At 35.8% G+C, this 22,508-nt stretch overlaps 1 protein-coding gene and 1 pseudogene across 1 annotated transcript; one reads left to right on the top strand and one right to left on the bottom strand.

Moving 5' to 3' along the window:
* Positions 1–1,406: 1,406 nt before the first annotated feature.
* Positions 1,407–16,530, bottom strand: LOC148240463 (ripening-related protein 3-like; annotated as a pseudogene).
* A 1,510-nt stretch (positions 16,531–18,040) lies between these two features.
* Positions 18,041–18,947, top strand: LOC148240464 (kiwellin-1-like). Its single transcript, XM_088209707.1, has one exon. It carries the CDS (start codon positions 18,285–18,287, stop codon positions 18,861–18,863), a length of 579 nt encoding a protein of 192 aa, XP_088065833.1. The 5' UTR covers positions 18,041–18,284; the 3' UTR covers positions 18,864–18,947.
* The last annotated feature ends 3,561 nt before the right edge of the window (positions 18,948–22,508 follow it).

Genomic DNA, 22,508 nt, shown 5'->3' on the forward strand with positions numbered 1-22,508 from the left:
ACGGAGCTTACCGGCGGCGGCGCTCTCGGGTGCAGCGGCTCTCCGGCGAGGTTCGTGTTTTGGTGATTCGGCTCCGGTCAACCTGTAGAGAAAAGAATGGTGATCACGGTGATATAAAAATTGCATCGAACGGAGGCCGGGAAGGGCCTCGTCGGAGGCAAAAACCGAGAGGGGGCGCGGCGGCGCCGCTGGGCTTCGGCCGCGTATTCCGGCCGTTTGGCCGGGATTTCGGTTTCGATTTGGCCATAGGAGGAATCAGTGGGGAAAAACGAGTCGGGGGTATGAAATTTACCTCGATCGGCGGTCGGAAATTTCCCCGGTGCGGCGGCGAGTGGCGGCGGGTGGCGGCGGTCGGCCTCTGGTTCGTCTTCTCCGGCGAGCGGCTGGCGGCTAGGGTTTGTGGTCTGGTGTGGGGGTTCTATTTATAACCCCTTGCCTTTTGATCACAGCCGTTCATTTTGTTTTAATCTGGGCCGTTCGTTTTTGATTGAATCTGGGCCGTCCGTGCGATTGAATCTGGGCCGTCCGATCGCGTGATTGATCTGGGCCGTCGGATCGCACCCACGCGGATCGCCAACGTGGCTCCTTTTGGAGTGACGCGGTCTTGCCACGTGGCAGGCCCTGGTTGGCCGGGACTGCTGACTGGGCCTGCTGACGTGGCTGCTGACGTGGCCGCCCTTTTTTTTTTTTTTTTTTTTTTTTTTTTTTTTTCTCCTCCTTTCCGGGTGCTACAGTGTGGATGCGATTATTTATAACCCTCCCCTTTTAATCTGAGCCGCCCATCATGATTTAATCTGGTTCTTGCATCGCGATGCTATCTGGGCCGTCCGTGCGTGATCAAATCTGGACCGTCCGCATACGTGAGATCTGGACCATCCACTCGAGCCTTTGATCTGGACCGTCCGTGCACGGAAACGGATCTCGGCCGTCCGATTGCGCGCACGCAGATCGCCCACATGTCTTCGTCCCGCGTCAGCGTCCCTGCCACGCGGCGTGTCCTGGTTGCCCATGCTGCCATCGCTGCTGACGTGGCATTATTTTTATAAATTGCGTTTTGACCTCTGGTTTTCGATTTTCATTTCAAAAATACCCCCAGAATCCAAATTTTCACTCTTTTTTTCCAAAATCAATTTCAATTAAATCCCAAAAATAATTTTACCCTATTTTATTATTATTTTTATTTTTATTTCTATTAAATTAAATTAAATTAAATTAAAACCTTATAAATTAAATATTAAAATAGAATAAAATTGAACAAAATTCTAATAAAAATTAAAATAAAATAAAAATAAAAATAAAATAAAATAAAAATTTTGGGTGTTACACTTATAATACTATATTTCTTGAGACAGAAACTGATGATAAAATACGAGCAAATAGTCAAACATTAATAAAGAACAAAATAATTAAGCATCAGACCAATATATATCCGTTTGACCCCATTTACTGGTACTCTCAGGTACTCCCAGTGTCTTCCAAACAACTTTTGAGGCATCGACGATATTATTCGGACAAGCAGGTTGGTAATCATGTTCATCATCACATTCCATTGTTGAGTTGCACTCATCAACCACTTTAACCTTAAAAGTTCTCCAATTGCCATGGATATTTATATACTTTAAACACCTACTTCCTTTGTTATACCATCCAACTCAAAGAGTAACCATAGGTTTTTTATCTAAGTGATAATTGTTATCACATTCAAATGGACCGCCACCATCATGACCTTCTTCAAAACTATTGATTGTTGAAGTTGCCTTTGTACTCCCTATGACCGATGGTGAACACTTATAAGTGGTGTAAAATTTTCCTTCTTTGCAACATTTAGATTCATTTCCTTGAACACATTTTCCTGGTGGTGGTTTTTTCCCTCTTAATTTTCCACTGGGCTTGTATTTTTGAGCTTCAACAATCAAGTAATGACTTGTTATAAAAAAAAACAAAGGACAAAGAAAACCCTCAAACACGGAGATAATTTTCTCATTCTGTATTTTTCTATATATAATTATAATTAGATGGTTTTGTTAAAATAATTTTTTTTCCAAATCCGTAGATCTGTAAAAATTAAACATACATTCTCCTACTGAATTAAAGCTAAATATAAGCGGAAGCGTACCTAAATCTATCACAAAAAAATTGTTCAACAGTAGGATCTTCTGAGTCAATACGATACCTTAAAACTAGTTTTTTCTAGTAATAGAATTTCAGAAAAATAAAATGACAACCTTATGATTTGAGGACCATAACCGCCTTTTATATCGACTACTTTTTGCAATTCTCATTTTTTCTATCATAAAATGAGAATATTACAAAAATGTAAATGGACATTATAAGTTCATACTTAAATCCGACACATTACAAGTTCATACTTAAATCCGATTCATTAAGGTTCAATATTGTTTAACTATATTTGATTATTTTTAAACGAGTCCATTAAATAGATAGCCTGATACGCATACCAATATCCATATTAAGCCCACACGTTAGAAAAAATTCAACAATCTCTCACTTCGTCTTTATGTGACACCTTAACTATGCGTTAATAACCATAGGAGTAATGAGAACTGTGTTATCCATACCTGAATACATCACCAAACAATCCTGTCCATCAATCATAAAGACATAGAATCAAAGCAGCCTTCGCTACAACTAACGTAGCTAAACTCATCAATGGTCACTTATATCAGTATAATCGAACGAAATAGATCAAGCATTGATATACATAATGGAAATTACACGCTATGTGATCTAAGCATGCTTATTTTCAACTGGTTCTACCTTAACCTTAGTGAGATCAACTGTAAAAAAGTTAGAAATAATAATATATATAAACATAAATGAAAAAAAAAACTTAAATGAAACCATATATACATAAACCAAACCAAAGTACATAATTTATGACATGTTTTATAAAATAAATGCAACTATGATACAAGACTCCCACTGAAACTACACATCATCTAGGGATACAAAACTCATATAAGTAGTGTACTCATGAAAGACCTTAGGTGGTAATCCCTTAATGAGTGGATCTGCAATCATAAAGTTTGTTCTAATGTGCTCTATTGATATCTGCTTACTCTGAACTTTTTCTTTAACAATAAGGAACATAATATCTATATGTTTTGACTTCGTCGAACTCATGTTATTGTAGGAGTACATAACTGCAGATTTATTGTCACAAAATAACTTTAATGGTCTTTCTATACCATCAACAATATGCAGCCCAATGGCAAAATTTTGCAACTATATTTCATGATTGGATGTCTCATAACAAGCCACAAACTCTACTGCTATAGTAGAAGAGAGTACAAGTGTTTATTTAGCACTCTTTCAAGAAATAGCTCCTTCAACAAGTAAGTAAATATAGTCTGATGTAGATTTTCTGTTGTCTTGACATCTAGCAAAATGAAAATTAGAATAACGAATTATCTCCAACTGATCTGACATATTGTATGTGAGCATATAATCTTTTATTCTCTATAAATACTACATGACACGTTTGGCTGCTTTCCAATGATTTATACCTAGATTGCTTAAATTTCTATCTAACATCCCAATAATGTACGCAATATCTGGACACATATAAATCTATGCATACATAAGTCTCCCTAATACAAAAGAGGAGTCCCCAAGATCTTTCATCTCAAATTTCGTTGTCAGAAATCTCTTGGTTTCGTGCAATAAACCTATATTACTACTGGTAAGCAGTATGTAATCGACATATAAAACTAGAAAAATATATTTACACCCACTAAACTTATGGTATTCAAAATATTTTACTAAATTTATCTCAAAACCAAACAAGATGACGACTTGATGAAATTTGTGATACCATTGACGGGAAGCCTATTTAAGTCTATAGATGGAGTCCTTTAGTTTTCAAACCATTTATTGTGTGTCATCGACGTATAAAGTTTTCTGATTGCACCATATAAATCGTCTCATCTTCATTGAGAAATGATGTCTTAACAAAATCTCTTTATAATCGATGCCTTTTTTCGGTTTAAAGACCTTAACAATGAGACGGGTCTTGTACCTTTCATATTACCTTTCGAATATCTCTTGGTCTTAAATATCTATTTGCAATCAATAAGTTTTGCATCCTTAGGCAATGGGACAAGATCCCAAATGTCATTGTCCTTCATGGACTTTATTTCTTCATTCATGGAATTAATCTACCTATAAGAGTTAGAACTTTCTATGGCTTGACGCAAGTTGATAAGATCATCTTCCACCATGTCAATGTCAAACTCATATTCTTGGAGATATACAATATAATCATATGGTATTACACTTCTCCTCTCTCTTGTGGATCTCCTTAATGCATAAGTTCTTGAGGATGTGAAGTTTATGCTTCAGAAACAGATTCCTGAACAGGAACGAGAAATATTATGACATTGTTTTGATTTGGAGTTGCTTCTTGAACAATGCTATGTATAAAAACCTAATCCTGATCCTTGTCAAGAGCACTTGAGGGAATAGGAATATTGACCCATTTATCTTCAAAAACAAGGTCGCGAACTCTTTCTCCCCCCGCAAACTCAACACCCTCAAATAACTGAGTATTTTTCGTTTCAAAAATTATCTTAGTAGTGGGATCATAAAACTTGGAACCCTTGGATCGCTCAGAATAACCAACAAAATAACAACTAATAGTCTTAGAGTCCAGTTTTTTTTCATGTGGTCTATAAGGCCTAGCCTCAGCTGAACATCCCCAAATGTATAAATATCTCAAACTAGGCTTCTTGCCCATCCAAAGTTCATAAGAGATCTTTGTAATTTCTTTAGTTGGAACTCTGTTGAGTAAATATGTTATGATCTTTAATGCTTATCCCTAGAGTGATTCAGGTAAAGTAGAATGACTAATCATACTCCTTACCATATTCTTAAGTGTTATGTTTCGCCTTTCAGCAACACCATCCATACTAGGAGGACCTGACATGGTGTATTGTGGGATGATACTTCATTCCTCTAGAAATCAAACAAATAGCTCTTGACATTGTTTACCGTATCCGTCGGATCTAATAACCTTAATCCTTTTGTTGAGTTGATTCTCAACTTCTGTTTTAAAACTTTTGAACACATCCAGGGACTAAGACTTCTCATGAATGAGATATAGAAAGCCATATCTTGAATAATCATCTATGAACGTTATGAAATATTGTTGACCATTCCAAGAAGCAGTAGAAAATGGTCTACAAATATCTATATGAATGAGTTCTAATATGTCCATAGCTCTGTTAGCACCTTATTTCTTAATGTTTATATGTTTTTCCTTGATACAATGAACACATCTATCAAAATCTGAAAAATCAAGGGGATCTAGAATTTCATTTAACACGAGTCTCTTAATTCTCATTAGGGAGATGTGACCTAATCTCTTGTGCCATAAAGAAGCAGAATCCTCCTTGGTTAATTTTTTCTTTATACCTCTTGTACCAACATACAAGGATTCATTATAAAAAGCAATTGTATCAAGCAAATAAAGATTATCACGCACTGATAAAGAAGTAGAACCAACCAGATTTGAATTAAAAAAAGACTAAATTTTCCATTTTCAAACGAATAGGAAAAACCAAATTTATCCAATAAAGACATTAAAATGACATTCCGTCTAAATGATGGTACAATAAAAGTCTGTTCTAAATCCAGATAAAATCTAGTCCTTAACAACAATCTAAATTTGTCAATTGCTTCTACCTCAACTAGTTTGCTATCACCCACATAAATGAATCTAGCACTATCATTTGGCTTGCGGCTGTTGCAGCCCCGGAAATTTAAAATGAAATTTATAATATAAATATCAAATGCGGAAGCGAAGTTAAAATTTGAATAACATCTCTTACACTAAAACCAAAAACGTGCTCACAAAATATAAAAGATCAAACTACCTAAAGGAAAAACTTGGAAATAAAAGCTACGAATATGACTATGGAGTCTTTAGGCGTCCCCTTCGTCGTCCTCCTGCGGAACCGACTCGGGAACGATGTCTTCTTGATCTGAAATGATTAAATAAGGAATGAGCTACACTAGCCCAGTAAAGACATCACGATATCTCACCGTCACGGAGGTAAAGGTGGGTAGAAAACACAAAAAGACCAATGGAGCATAATTTACTACAAATCCTTTTATTAATAATAAAACCTTTACCATTCACTTACCTCGGTGAAATCCATAAAACAATATACGAAAGCAATAACATCATCATTATCATGAAACCATATATATAAACTGTATAACATAATACCTATCAAACTTTTCGTAATTCAATCGTTACACAACATATTTTCCTCATTTACCAGCCCACTAGTATCCATGGGGATCCATAAGGGTCCCGCTACCCGTTAACCCTTAACACTTGAAATCATATTCCAGGGCCGTCCCCATACCCCATCCGGTATGGGCGCCAAAACACATAAGATCTCCATACTCCGTCCGGTATGGGAGACCACAATCCCGGTAGGATTCCCTACGGACCCGGTCCGTCCACCATCTCCCAGGATATCTAGTCAGGCTGACCACAGTATACAATTTCCATTTACATAATCTTTCATTCTCCTTTTCCCTCAGTCATCATTATCAATCACATACAAACAAGCAAAACGATAATTTATGCCAAACAGACAACATACAGCATCAATATCCCGGTCATTCAATCCATAACCAATAAAACAGTAGAATATGCACACGAAACTATAAAATGAAAACATCGAACCTCATGCTGCATGTAAAACTGTAAAACAGGCCAAATAACAGTTAACCGACAAACACACTAGACTCGGGCTCCATTAGCAACCTTAAGCAATTTCACACATTCGTTGATTCATGAAATACCGTTTTATCATTTATTGAACTTTAAAACCGTGATAGGAAATAGGGTGAGGGGTCCTTACTCGTTTCGGGGTCTGAACACGGCTTCACAGTGCGCTTGCAGGCTGTCCCTAATTTTCCCTGAATTTTTCCCGGAGAACTGAAACGCACTACTGGTACCTGCACGTGTTTCAAAAAAAATCTCAAATTAGGCCCAGGGCCCCTTTCGGCCAATATCGCAACTCCGGCACGGCGGCTCCGCCGTGCTCCGGCGACGGCGGTTTGCCTCGGGTTGGCCGTTTTCAGCCGTTTTCGGCCGAATTCGGCCACACTCGCATTGGTTCCTACGATAAAACAACCCTACGGCCCTCGGGGGGCCGAAAATTTACGGAAAACTGAAGCTTACCGGCGGCAGTGCTCTCGGGTGCGGCGGCTCTCCGGTGAAGTTCGTGTTTTGGGGATTCGGCTCCGATCAACCTGTAGAGAAAAGAATGGTGATCACGGTGATATAAAAATTGCATTAAACGGAGGCCGGGAAGGGCCTCATCGGAGGCAAAAACCGAGAAGGGGCGCGGCGGCGCCGCTGGCTTTCAGCCGTGTTTTCAAGCCGTTTGGCCGGGATTTTGGCTCCGATTTGGCCACTGGGGAAATCAGCGTGGAAAAATGAGTCGGGGGTATGAAATTTACCTCGATCGGCGGTCGGAAATCCCTCCGGTGTGGCGGCGGGTGGCGGCGGCCGGCTTCTAGTTCGTCTTCTCCGGCGAGGGCAGGCGGCTAGGGTTTGGGGTCTGGTGTGGAGGTCTTATTTATACCCTTTTGCCTTTTGATCTCATCTGTTCATTTTGATTTAATCTGGACCGTCCGTTTTTTATTAAATCTGGGCCGTCCGTGCAATTAAATCTGGGTCGTCCGTGCGCGCGATTGATCTGGGCCGTCCGATCGCGCGCACGCGGATCGCCAACGTGGCCGGTCCCCGGTCGACGTGGTTTTGCCACGTGGCAGGTCCTGGTTGGCCAGGCCTGCTGACTGGGTATGCTGACGTGGCACACGCTTTTTTTTTGTTTTTTTTTCCTTCAATTTCTTCAATTTCCCCGGGCACTACAGCGGCAATGGAGGCAACCTTGTATAGGCACACTAATGTGAGTTGTAGCACCAGAATCTATCTACCAAGTGTGTGTAGGTATAAAAGTTAAATTAACCTTAGAATAAATAAAATTAAGAAGTATGTCTTTCTTTGCACACCACGCATGATAGTTAGCGCATTACTTCTTCTGGTATCCTAAAGCTTTACAGAAGACACAAACATTTTCCGTCTAAACCTTTTCTTGCTTCTTCTATTGTACTGGAACTGCAACATATTAACCTATTTTCTTTTTCTTGTTCTTCTTATTCTTTGAGATCAGTGCTAAATGAACACTCTCTGTCCTCTCATACTGAAGTTTTTTCTCCTCTTGAACATAATATGAAATGAGTTCATTCATATTTCAGGATTCTTTCTGATAGTTGTATGTCACCTTAAAATGATTAAACTATGATGGAAGAGAAATCAAAACAAAGTACACAAGTGCTTCTTCCGATAATTCAACTCTAAATGCTTTGACCTTTGCATGCTTATATGATATCTCCATTATGTGCTCTCTAATGTTTTCATTTCCCTTATACCTCATAAAAAAAAGAGTCGACAGAAAGTGTACATGCCTCGGCCTTATCACTTCTAGTGAAACGTTATTCTAGAGAATGAAGAAAATCTCTAGTTGTTGTGATCTCATCGAAAATAGTGCATCAAAAAACCTCTGGAATGATCTATTCTATAACCAACATACTCATATGGTTTAACCGATCCCATCTTTCAAACTCCTTATTTTTCTCAAGGTGCTGTCAGGAGTAATCGGACCAGGTTGATCAACCCGTAAAGCCCAATCCATATCTATAACTCCAAACACAAGTTGAACATTGTTCTTCTATTGCTTAAAATTTGTGTCGTTTAACATTGGGATGTAATTAACATTTGCAGTGATACTTCCAGTAGAAAATGAAGCTTAATAGAGAACCGACAAAAATAAATAAATTAATACTCACATAAAACTGTAAATCATTAAATTTAATAATAAATTTTAAATGAAGGTATATTCCTATATCAAGATACTGAGCACTTCATTAATACTCTATTTTTGAACAGAATATTAACTTGTAAGTGATACTCTATAATAATAATTAAATACAGAAAATAAAAACACATCAAATAATAAACCTTCTATTGGGTCGAATTCAGCCAAACTTGCATCGGTTCCTACGAGAAAACACACTTAGGGCCCCTGGTTGGCCGAAAAAACATAGAAAATCAAAACTAACTTGCGGTGGGGCTCTCCGGTGCGGCTGCTCCTCCGGCTCACGCTGCGGTTGGGTGTTTTGCTTCACTCAACCTATAGAGAAGGAAACGATGATCACAACGGTGAAAAAATCACATCGAACGGGAATGGAGAAAGACTTCATCAGAGGCGTTTCCCCAAACACCCTGCGGCAGCACCGCCGAGCTTCGGCAGCATTTTTCAGCCAACTGGCTAGTTCTTTCACTCCGATTTAGCCATGGGTGGGTTTAAAATTGAATTTCATGCAAGAGGGGAAATTTTTACCTCGTTTGGCGGTTGGAAATTGCTCCGTTGCGGCGGTGGGTGGTGGTGTTCGGCTCCCCAGCGGCTGGGTTGTCTTTTCCGGCGAGGGGCTCTGGCGGCTAGGGTTAGGGTTTGGGTGCGGATGGGGTTATTTATACCCATCCGCTTTTGATCTAGGCCGTCCATCGCTTTTAATCTGAACTGTCCGATCGTGATTAAATAGGGAGTAAATCTGAACCGTTCATCGCGATTCAATATGGGCCGTTCGTGCGCGATCCAATCTGAACCGTCCGTGCGCGATGCAATCTGGGCCGTCCGTGCGCATTTTGAATCTAGGCCGTACGTGTGCGCGGGAACGGATCTCAGCCGTTCGATCGCGCGCACACAGATTGTCCACGTGGTTCCCCCCGTGTGGCCTCGCGCGTCAGCGCCTCTACCACCTGGCGCGTCCTGGTTGGTCGGGGCTGCTGACCGGGCATCTGACGTGGCACAATTTTTTAAAATTGTGTTTTGACCTTCTGTTTCCGATTTTTCTTTTAAAAATACCCCTACAACCCAAATTTTCACCCATTTTTTCTAAAATTATTTTCAATTAAATCCTTAACTAATTTTTCACCCTTTTTATTGTTGTTATTATTATTATTTTTATTAAATCAAATTAAAATAAAATAAATTCAATTCAATTCAATTAATAAATAATTATATTTATAAAAAAATAAAATAAAATTTAATAAAAATGAATGTTGGATGTTACATAAATAATTTTATAAGTTAAATGACTTAATTATAAGTTAAATATATTTTTTTTTATATTTTGTCATTTAATATTACATACAATAAGATAGAGACAAATTGGTAAATTGACTAAATATATAATCATATCATCCTATCAATCTAAACAAAACAACTGTTATTACTATACATTAATACACAATCTTTTCAAATATGGTATAATTTTGTAATTATTATTTTATACAATTATCAAAGCTTATCGTACGTTAATTACCCATAAAAAAATCAATCAAACACAAAATTATGCCTTATTTGGATGACTTTCATGATGGTTTATTAATGTATGGTATTGCATATTAAATGTATAGTACGGTAATGTTCAAGTTATATCATGTTTGGAAAGATTATATAATAATATATGATAATAACAATTATTTTTGTTTAGATTTATAAGATGATATGTCTCTATATTTGATCAAATTATTTATTTTACTAACATCTTATTGTATGTAATAATCAATAAAAAAAATAAAAAAATAAAAGATAAAAAATATATATAATTAAATATATTATGTATGTATATATACAATTAAATATATAGATAAATGTATATATTTAATTAAATAAATAAATTTTATAAAAAAAATCAAGTAACAATACAAAAGAAGATTAAGTGGCTATATGTCAGGCAAAACCACTCAACCCATTTTTGAAAATGTCATACCACTTCTAGAATTGTCTCTTTAGATTTTTTATGCACTTGTACACTCACTCTTTATCAATTAGCATGTTTAGGAAGGAGGTCTTCATTTATAACACGATACAATTACTGGCTTGTGCGGTGAATGTCCCATCAGATCTACGGCTCAAGCAATGTTGACGGTAAAAAGCATCTACAATGCATCATCCAAACAATCCATCCAGTGGATAGTGTTATTCCCTTGATCTGCAGATCTGTTCTTACTGGCCATTTTATAGGACATTACAACACAAAACCAATAAATATAATCATTATCAAGAACAAGAAGTTCATCGAAATATAAATCGTGTACAATAAAATAAAATCCAAATTGTAGTGTTCAATTATGTTAGAAAAATAAGATTAACCTTAATGCAAAAAAAATAGGAGAAGATGCTAGTTTTTCTACCCATGATCCTTAATTGTTGATGTCTTTTCTTTTCTCTTAGATGCTACTAGAGTTAACAAGTAATCTTCATACCCCCAAACTCAAGTTTGTTTATATTTTAATTCAACGTGAGAGAGATAACGGTAATATATATATATATATATATTTTCTGAATCTTATCTTCTTCGCTTAATTGAAAAAATAATAATTTTTTTCTCCCTTATATATACTCGCCCAGAGTAATGTCTTTTTATATTAAGGGTTTCTTCCTTATAGACTCAAAAAGAGTTATGTCTTTTTACAATGGGTGTTATGAACATTTTTAATTTTATATAACATCTTTCACTCGGCTATACAAGCCACATTAATTATAATATACTACCACATCAACATATCTCTCACGCTTCATACAAGAAATGGGGCGTGCAACCAAAAAACAACAAGTAGTGTTATATTAAGTCACAATATAACTAATACAACACCTTCATATTTATAATACCCCAGATCATTTGAACAATACTGTTAGCATATACTGTCCCTCTATGCTATAATAATATTACTTGGTTATATACAAAATATATTTGCTCAGGTTTATGTGATGATGTCAAAAAGATTCTTCTTTATATACTGATGACAATCCATCTCAACTTGGCTACTTTCCTAACATGTTTCGCTGGACCGTATAGGTCATGGCCTTTTGAAACATATTAAAGTAGTGACACCAAATCTTGACTTCATGTGATAGCTCCAAGTCAAAGGGTAATATATAAGGCGGACACAATAGTCCATATGTTTCACACAGTGATAAAGTAGGAAATTATTTTGTCACTTCCTATATTGGTTGTCATATAGCACATACAGTATGATATGTATGTCATAAATATTGCTCCCACTAAGTTGGGCATGTCACTCTTCTATGTCATGAGAATCATAAGTCGAGATACTACTCAAGTATCTCAAGCCACTTGATCAACATACTCAATGTGTGACCTAACACTCGATATTTGACTCATAGTCTTTAATATGAAATCGGGTATATTTTATACTCAACTCTCTAAAGTCTTATTTTAAACATACTAAGGCGACTATAAAATTTAATATTTTGTCATTAATACAATACAAGTATAAAAAAAGTTCATATTGCACATACTTAACACTAATATGATTTAATCTTATCCTATCCGCTACTCAAGTATTAGGGAGATCACCCCTGTGATAAGGTTGATCATAAAGCCTGATGACATTATTACATGCCTAATCATGTAATTTTATTCATGAACATTTCATAAGAAAATAACAACTTTTATTTCATAAATGATTAATACACAAAAAACATGTCTATTACGTATTAAATCCCACTGAAAAATTAAAGTCTACACAAACCTAGACTTTTCACATGACCCTGAAAAGCATCTCTAAGCATAGACTAGTCAAAGGATCAATAACTATTTTAGTAGTGGATATATACTTAATAGCAACGTTTTCTTTTTTTTTTATGGTGCTACGAACAAAGTGATAACACCTCTTAATATGCTTCATTTCTTATAGAATTTTCAATCCCGAGCACATTAATAGCAACAATATTATCACAATATATTTCTATAGGTTCATCAACTTTAGGGGTGATGCTGAGATCCTACAGAAAGCTTCTCAACTAAATTGCTTCCAGTACAGCAAACAACTAATAATATACTCTGCTTCCATTGTAAATAAAGCAACGCAATATTGTTTTTTACTACACCAAGGATAAAAACATATCCTGAGGTCGACTTAGATTCATCCCAGTTGCCACTTCAGTCTGTATTTGAATAATTTTTTAACCTTAAGTCCCCTCCTTAATAACAGAGGACTAGGTCACTTGTACCATGAAGGTAGCACAAGATTCTCTTGATTGCTTACCAATAAGCAGGTACAAGGTTACTTTGATAACAACTTACCAAACCAGTTGCAAAATAAATGTCTGGTCATGTACACAATGTGGCATACATCAAACTGCCTATTGCACTAGCATAAAAAACGTTGCTCTTTTTTTTTCTCTTCATCTATCTTTGGGCACCGATCAAGACTTAAAGTTAGACCCTTCTCAACAGGAGTGTCAAAGGGTTTGGAGTAATGCATCCGATATCGTTCCACGACTTTCTTAATATATGCTTTTTGTCACAGTCCTAAAAGTTTCTTAGGATGGTCTCTCATTATTTTCATGCTAAGGACAAACCTAGCTTCACCCATGTCCTTCATCTTAAAAATAGAGAACAATCACTACTTAGTGGCATTGATCATCTCTATGTTGTTTCCAGCTAATAGTATGTCATCAACGTATAAGGAGAGAAACATAATCCCTCCAGTTGTTTTCTTAACATACAGACAATGATCTTCATCTACCATAGACAAGCCAAAAGGTGTAATGACTTTATGAAATTTGAAGTACCATTATCTGGAAGACTACTTAAAACCATATATGGATTTTTTAAGACTACAGATCTTATTTTTTTTACTTTTTTAGACAAACCCAATATGTTGATCCATATATATTTCTTCCTCAAGTGTACCATTGAGGAAAGAAATTCTAACATCCATTTAAATAACTTCAAGTCCAAATGGGCAACTAGGGCTAGAAGAAGGCGAATTGAAGCAAATCTCACCGTAAGAGAAAAATTCTCTTTATAGTCTATAACATCAATTTGGTTAAAACATTTTGTTACTAGTCAGGCCTTAAACTTTTCAATTGATCCATTTACTCCACATTTTATCTTTAAAACCCACTTATTTCTAATTCATTTATATTGAGGCAGAAGCTCAACTAATCTCATCCCTCATGGTATCAATCAACTCCTTACTGATTAGTGAATTCACAACCTCCTTAAAGCAGGTGGATTCCTTAATCATTAAAGGAGTGCATAAGAAAATTTCTCCTTTGATTTGGAAATATCATCAAGAAATTTTTTCACGTTCACTCCTTTGGATTCTAGGACCTTCATCACTTGTCTGATTTAATGATAAATTTCTTTCATTGTCCCTAAGTGTGGGATTTGAAACTTGAAAACTAACCTTATGTTCCAAGCTTAGATCTTAAAGACTAACCCCCATTTTTTAGTGGATTATCATTTGTAGGCAAATTTTCACCATCTAGAATAGTATGATCACTCCTACTATCTCCTTCATTTGGTGGAATATCACTATCTTTAGTGACTTGGTAGGTTCTCAAGACCTCACTCTCACTAATAGATAGTTTTATGTCCTCTTATAACTCATACAGTTCGAGATTTCTTTTTATTTCACCAATTTTTGGGAACTTATCCTCAAGGAAATCAACATTGCAGGAGTCAGTTTTTATCATGCCACCATTTGGATGTTCTCTAAATATTACATATCATTTTGAATATTCTAGATATCTGATGAACCCTATCTTAGTTATTCTTAGACCTAGTTTTTCGTGCTTGTGAGTTAGGTTATGCATATAGCCTGTCAACCTCCAAAAGACATAAATGATCCAAAATGGGCTTCTTGTCATTCCATAACTCATATGGAGTGACAGGTAAACTTTTACTTGGTACACGGTTAAGGATGTAGGTTGTCGTAAGCAACATATCTCCCAAAAAATTGTTTGAAAGGTTAGCATGTGCCATCATCGATCTAACCATGTGTAGTAATGTATAATTTTTTCACTCTACAACAATATTTTGTTGTAGAGTATGAGGAATTATAAGTTGCCTAATCTTACAATATTCTTTGAACATATCAGAAATATATTCATGACCACGATCGATTCAAAGAGTTTTTACTCTTCGATCCAGTTGATTTTCCACTTCTGCTATAAATTATTTGAACATATCTAGCATTTTATAGCGGTAAAAAATTAAATACACATACCCATATCATGAATAGTCATCTATAAAAATAAAAAAAGTATATAGTACAATGACGTGCTTTGATATGTAAAGGGCTACAAATATCAGAATGGAATAATTCTAAGGGACTTAACGCCCTTGAAGCCTTACCAAAAGACTTCTTACTCGTTTTACCAGTTAAGCATGGCTCACATTTATACAGCTTAACCTTAATAAACTGATCCAAAATACTTTCTGTAGCTAGTCTACTCATTCGATCTTGACCAATATAGCCAAGTATAGCATGCTACTTAACAAATTTAGAATCACAATCAAAGTCAAAAACATAAGCAAACATAGAATTATTATATATATTATCATCCAAGTGAAGAATAAAGGAATTATTTCTTAAAGACCCATGATCAAATGTATCGCCATGATATAAAATATCTAAAATACCAGACTTAAAATTAAAAGAAAAACTCAAATCTTAACAAGGAAACAACTGAAAGTAAACAACATCGCACCCCTAGTGCATAAAGAGTATCATGAAGGAGTAAAGTATTTCCTCCATGTAGCTTGAGCTGGTATGTTCCGATTCGAAGGACGTCTTCTTTATTGCTGTTGCCCAATACAACAGTTTGCGAACCCATAGGAACACAATGGTAGTCCACGAATCTAACTCGATCTTGAACTACATGTTTGCTTGCTCTCGTGTCTACAATCCAATTAGGAAAAGAATTAACAACTAATAAATGAGAACAAACAAATAAATTAAGAGGCAAAATAGAGAAATGTACCTTCTTCGACTCAGAATAATCACGAGTAAACCCTCGTTGCCGCAGTTGTAGCACTTCATATGTACTATACTTTTCTCTCTATGATCCTTAGGCTTATGTTGTTTGGCCACACCACCTTTATGTCCATTGGCTTGAGAAGGGCACCGAACTTTCTTAAATTACTTGGCAAGATTAGGTTTTTTTCCTTTAGCTTGACCCCATGGGTAATAAGTGCCACATTAGAAGGATTAAACGACTTTTGATACTCAACTTCCATCTCAATGTGCCTAGCAATTTTAGAGAAAATATTAATGTGTGCACTATAAACCATCAAGAGTTTAAATTTTTTCAAACATTCAGGTTCATCTGGAAATGAACGAATCACATTCAGAACCTGCTCTTGATCTCTTATGTCATGTCTTCTAGCCTTAAGGTCATGAACCATATCACTCATGACATGTAAGTGTTTAACTATACTGTGTTTTGGATCCATTTCATACTTCATCTACTTTAAATTTAAAGCACAGAGCCTTGTAGTGGATGTCTAACCATAAGTGATCTTAAGCTTATCCCACATGTCCTTAGTCGTGGAACAACTCTCAAATTCTCCAATGAGATCGTTATGCATGCAATACAACATAGTATAACGCGCAAAATGATCCTTCTTAGACTATTCCTATTATGCAGTCAGATCCTTATTGTACCAGTCACTACCGATATTTTTTTGCCTCAGATATAGTAGTGGTCAAGATTTCTAAAACCTTGTGCTCATTAAGGAGATACTGAATTTTCTTATGCCGTATATAATTTGTCACATCCAATTTTTTGTTTGTGGACAAATCAGTATCATGTTTTTGGTTGTCATTTCTACAAGCATATAAAAAATGAACATTAGTCACAATTTTTCATAATTAAATTATCAAAATTTCATTATATATATCACATGTTCGAAAACTTCACTAAACTCATAATTATTATATATGATACAAACTAAAAATATTATAATTTAATAATTATAAGAAAAAAATTAAATGAAATATATTCATATAACCCTTTAATTTTGTCAAACTAACTGGCATAAAAAAATCATATAGATATATGTCATTATCTCTATTTAATAAAAGAGATGTAATTGACTAAAAAATTCCAAACCGACCTCTTTATTATTTTTTAGTTTAATTATTATTTAAATTTTTAAATATTATATGAATAAATTTTTATCTCTAATAGTGTGTTTAATACATTAAACAGGTATACACGTATTAGAAAATGTGTTAATATAAGTTTTAAGTTTTAAAAATGTTACTAATGTGCCAGTGATCATGCTAATAACTGACTCATCTATTTTTTCTTCATTCTCTATATCTCAAAACAATTATTTAGTAAATATAAATTTTATAATAAGATATAAAGCCAAAAAGAAACCCCTTGTGCCAATGTGGCTTCTAATACTTGTCAATTCCTATTTAGTCAGTAACACCTACAGAGTTAGTTGAGAATATATTACTGCATTGAGAAAATATAATTATATATGCATTGAGGATCGGGTACGGACGGGTAATCTGTAAATTTACTATATGAAATAAATAAAATGTTAAAAAATATTTTTACATATATCATACAAGTTAAAAAATAATTATTTCAATTGAAAAATTAGAATATAGTTGGCAGCTACATTTAGGGGGAAGAAAATTCCCGTTTAATAGAAAAAAAAAAGGATAAAGTTAATAGTATTGTGCATTCGATTAATATAACAAAAGCTTATGAAATGTATATTTGTATATATATACACATTAATTATTTATTAAATATAGAAATAACCCACTATTTGATAATTTACAAATCAATTCTAATAATCTTTAAATTATGCTTTCATTCCCCTCGTGCATTTAGTCAATATGTTGTTAAATTTAATATTGTCACCCAAATATATATATATATATATATATATGTATGTATATATGTGTGTACAAAAGTAAGGTCGGTACTAATTATTATAATACTATATCTAATTATATAGAATTCAACAATGTTGCCACCAAAAGATCGTAAAAGGCACTAATTCCTTGCTGAATTAATAACTAATAAAATCTACAATAAAAACAAAATAAAAGTAAGATGTAAATGAAAAGCTACAAAAGTAAGGTGAAACCAATTCGTGTTGTGCAATGATGGATCATGCAATTCTAAAAAAACGGTTGCTACCTACTAGATGACACAGAGATTAATCCAAAGAAGATGAGATTGAGATTAATAATTAGTTGAGAGCTATATTGTATACTAGTAATAAATTAATACCACACATGCATATTTATATGCATATATAAAGCAATTACCACTCAAACTTGTAGAAATCATTGAATTACAAATTACAAAAGCATAAAATTGTATAGAATGGAAAAATTATCAACTTCTTCTAGGGTTGTTATTAGCCTTTGCTTTCTCCTTCTAATTAGTTATTGTTTCAGTGTTGAAGCTAAAAAATGCAAGCCCAGTGGAAGATTGAGAGGAAAAAAACCACCACCTGGGCAATGCAACCAAGGAAATGACTCTGATTGTTGTAAAGAAGACAAGTTTTACACCACTTATAAGTGTTCGCCACCGGTATCTAAACATACAAAGGCAACATTAACAATTAACAGTTTTGCAGAAGGAGGTGATGGTGGTGGACCATCTGAATGTGATAACCATTACCACCCAGATAGTGAACCTGTGGTTGCTCTTTCAACAGGATGGTATAATGGAGGAAACAGGTGCTTAAAATATATAAATATTTATGGCAATGGGAGAAGTGTTAGGGCGAAGATTGTTGATGAGTGCGACTCTACCATGGGTTGTGATGCTGTACATGATTATCAGCCTCCTTGTCCTAATAATATTGTTGACGCCTCAAAAGCAGTTTGGAAAGCACTTGGAGTACCTGAGAACAGTGATGAATGGGGTCAAATGGATATACACTGGTCTGATGCTTGATAATTATATATTATACTCATATTCGATATGATACTTATAGTTTCTTTTGTTTCGTTATCGACTTTCATATATTAATACAATATATTCTGGTTTTATTGATCTCGTTTTCCCTAATCTTTCTTTTTAATCGATGTGCAAAGATTAATGTTTAATAGATTCCTTATATTAGGGATTAAGAGATATACGAATGAATTCCATCACTATATAACGAAAGGTGAAAAACAATATTTTAGTTCCAACATTCCTATCTAATATGTATTGCGACTGCTATAGTAGAAAAAGACTAATAATTATGACTACTTTATGATTAAATTAGTCGATTAGAATATAAAGGACATAGTTTAGGTCTTTATGTTAAAAAAATGTTGTTGCTTTTCATATGCTTTTTATGAAAATCTTATCAATAAAAATTATCGAACAAATGGTGAATTAAATTAGGATTGGAAGACTTTAACAATGTCTTATGTAATTTTGTGGATTTGGCATGTAGTTCATGGTAATTTCTATAACTTATTCCAAATAAATGTATAATACTTGAAGTATTGCATGCATAAAAATTACAAGTAAAAACAATCATACAGTCGGACAAAGATGGCTAAAGGAATTAATTAAATAAATAACAAAAAATTTATGGAAAGATAAAATTTCTTTTGGAAATTCCTCATGACCATAACCATTAGATAACATTATATCGGTAAGTTTTATCATCAATATTGGTAAGTTTTTAGCCTAACAGGGTAGAATGCTCATAAGAGACCAAGTGGTGCTATGACATCCTCAATGTAAATTAAGGCATAAGGGTGCTAGAAACATAAATAGATTACAAGTGTACGATAAAAATTATATACAGCGGAGCGAATTATTACAAATTCCTTACGAAAATATATGAGTTCCAATTACATATATATATATAACTGAAGTCAAAAGTCATAACAAAATATAAAATATCAATTTGCAAAAGAGTCACTTCTTTCATTATGCGATTGGACTCATTAGAGTACAAGACAAGTCATGCATTCAAGGTTTGTGGATCCACAGAATCCAAATAAACTTCAACACTTAATTTATAATTTATTTGTCTTCAAGTTCCGAGTTGTTATAGTTGGTATCAGAGCCGCGTTCTTTGGAACCATTCCTTATACAAAAACCCCAGGAAACCCCAAAGAATGAATTATCACTCAACCATTCCTTGTGAAATACAGGTACATATAGATGAGGAGAGGAAGACCCCTACTAAACCGAACAGCCCAGGAAGGTTCGCTTCGAGAGGATGTTGAGCGATTGTTTGAAATACTAGAGAGACTCATCGCTGTTCAACAGGCCCGAAAGGAAATAGGGGAGCTACCTGACCCTCCCCCCTACCACAGGTCGAGCCAACCCTGCAGCGGGAGGATCCTGAGCCACCCTAGTACGACTCTACTCCTCCATAGTATCATCCAACACCTCTACAATATGATCCAGTGCCCCAGCCACAGTACCACCTAGCACCACCACAATATAGCCCGGTGCCCCAAACGCATCACCCGGCACCACCACAGTATAATTCAGTGCCTCCGCCGTATCATCCAGTACCACCACAGCGCCATCCAATCCACCCCCAACACAATCCAGCCCTTTTCTCATGGGACCAGTTCATCCTATGATGGACTTAGGCTACATTAAAAAGTATAAAAGACTAAACTCATCTACTTTTGTAGGGGGATCTTTTTTTAAAGATGTCGAGTATTGGTTAGCTGAGACAAAGAAGGCCTTCATGACTCTTGGGGTGATTCTCGAACAGAGAGTCATATTTGCCACCTACATGCTAGTGAGAGAAGCAGGCCGCCGGTGGCAACTCAAGCAGGCCACCCTGCTTGTTCCAATCACTTGGGAATAATTCTTAGTGGCCTTTAATGCAGAGTACCTCCTAGAGCATCTCCGATATTTGAAGGAAATAGAGTTTGCACACCTGATCCAGAATGACATGACTGTATCAGAATATGCCAAAAAGTTCCTACAGTTGGGCCGGTATTTCCCTGATAGCATGATGGATGAAGGCAGAAATACAAGGAGGTTCAAGTGGGGCCTCCGTCCTGAGATCAGAAAGCAGCTGTATGTATTCGAGCTCAGTACTTACTCGATTGTTCTGACCAAAGCACAGCTGGTGGAGAGGAACCTTCGCATTTTCCCTTAAGCAAATAGGGAACCTCAGTCTCCCCGTTTTACACCGCAAACCAGCACCTACTGCGTCTGCTTAGTAGAATAAGAGACCCATGCGAATGACTCAGGCTCCTCTTCAGAATCCAACAACGAGACATGGCAGGACTTGCCAACACCGTGGCAAGGATCGTGGAGACTGACCATGTTATCACCTCAATAATACATGCCGCATATGTGGAAGTGCCCAAGGAATTAGAACCAGACCAAACCTCCTATTCAGGACAGGGCTTACAACCTCACTCAGCAGGATGTAGAGGCTAACCCATACGTGATATAGGGTACGTACACTATCTGTAATCATCCTGCACATGTTTTGATTGATACTGGTGACTCACATTCATTTGTTTCATATGCTTTTGCATCAAACTTGAATGTATTACCTGAAAGACTTGATTCTGTGCTATTTGTGCTACACTTGGGAATATGATACTATTGGGGGAGGTTATATACAAAATCTGTGTCATAGATATAGCAAATAGGAAATTGAGTGTGGACCTAATAGAGATTGACACGAGGGACTTTTATGTAATCATAGAAATGAACTGGCTAGCGACGTATCACACCACCATAGATTGTTTTCATAAGAAACTTATATTCAACCCTCCTAATGAGGAATCATTTACAAATTAATAAAATTGTTTAACATTTGTTCCCTCATAACAATTTTTCTTATTAACAAGTACTTTAACTCGACTGTTTTCTCTAACTAGGCAAACCCAATAAAGAAATTTGTATTTTGGAGATTCTGATAGTCCGAGACTTTTTGGATGTGTTCCCAGATGAACTGCCCGAACTACCAGTGGACAGAGAAGTTTACTTCACCATAGACCTTCAGCATGGCACCCAGCCTATTTCAGTTGCCCCTTACCGCATGAGCCGTTTTGAGATGGAGGAGTTGAAGAAACAGATCAATAAATTGTAGGATAGTAGATTCATCAGATACAGTGTGTCCCCTTAGGGTGCCGGAGTCACATTTGCAAGGAAGGGGGATGGGACGTTAAGATTATATATTGACTACAGATGACTGAACAGGGTCACGATCAAGAACAAGTATCCCCTCCCCAGGATCGATGACCTTTTCGATCAGTTACAAGGTGCCCAAGTCTTCTCTAAAATAGATCTGCGTTCAGGTTACCATCAGGTAAAGATCAGGGTAGAAGACATTCCCAAAATAGCTTTTCGAACCAGGTACGGACACTATGAATTCCTAGTTATGCCATTTGGACTAACCAATGCACCAGCCATCTTCATGGATTTGATGAATAAAGTTTTCAGACAATTCCTAGATCAATTCGTTATTGTATTTATCGATAATATCCTAGTCTATTCCAAAAGTAGAGAGGAGCACGGTCACCATCTGACTCAGGTTTTGCAGATTCTCAGAAAAAAGAAGTTATATGCAAAACTGAGTAAGTGCGAGTTCTGCCTCGAATAGACTACCTTCCT

Source organism: Carica papaya, chromosome 8, assembly GCF_054855325.1.
Source record: "Carica papaya isolate Zhongbai chromosome 8, ASM5485532v1, whole genome shotgun sequence".
Lineage (NCBI taxonomy): Eukaryota > Viridiplantae > Streptophyta > Magnoliopsida > Brassicales > Caricaceae > Carica > Carica papaya.

Coding starts and splice junctions, on each gene's coding strand:
- LOC148240464 (XM_088209707.1), top strand. CDS start 18,285: ATGGAAAAATTATCAACTTCTTCTAGGGTTGTTATTAGCCTTTGCTTT.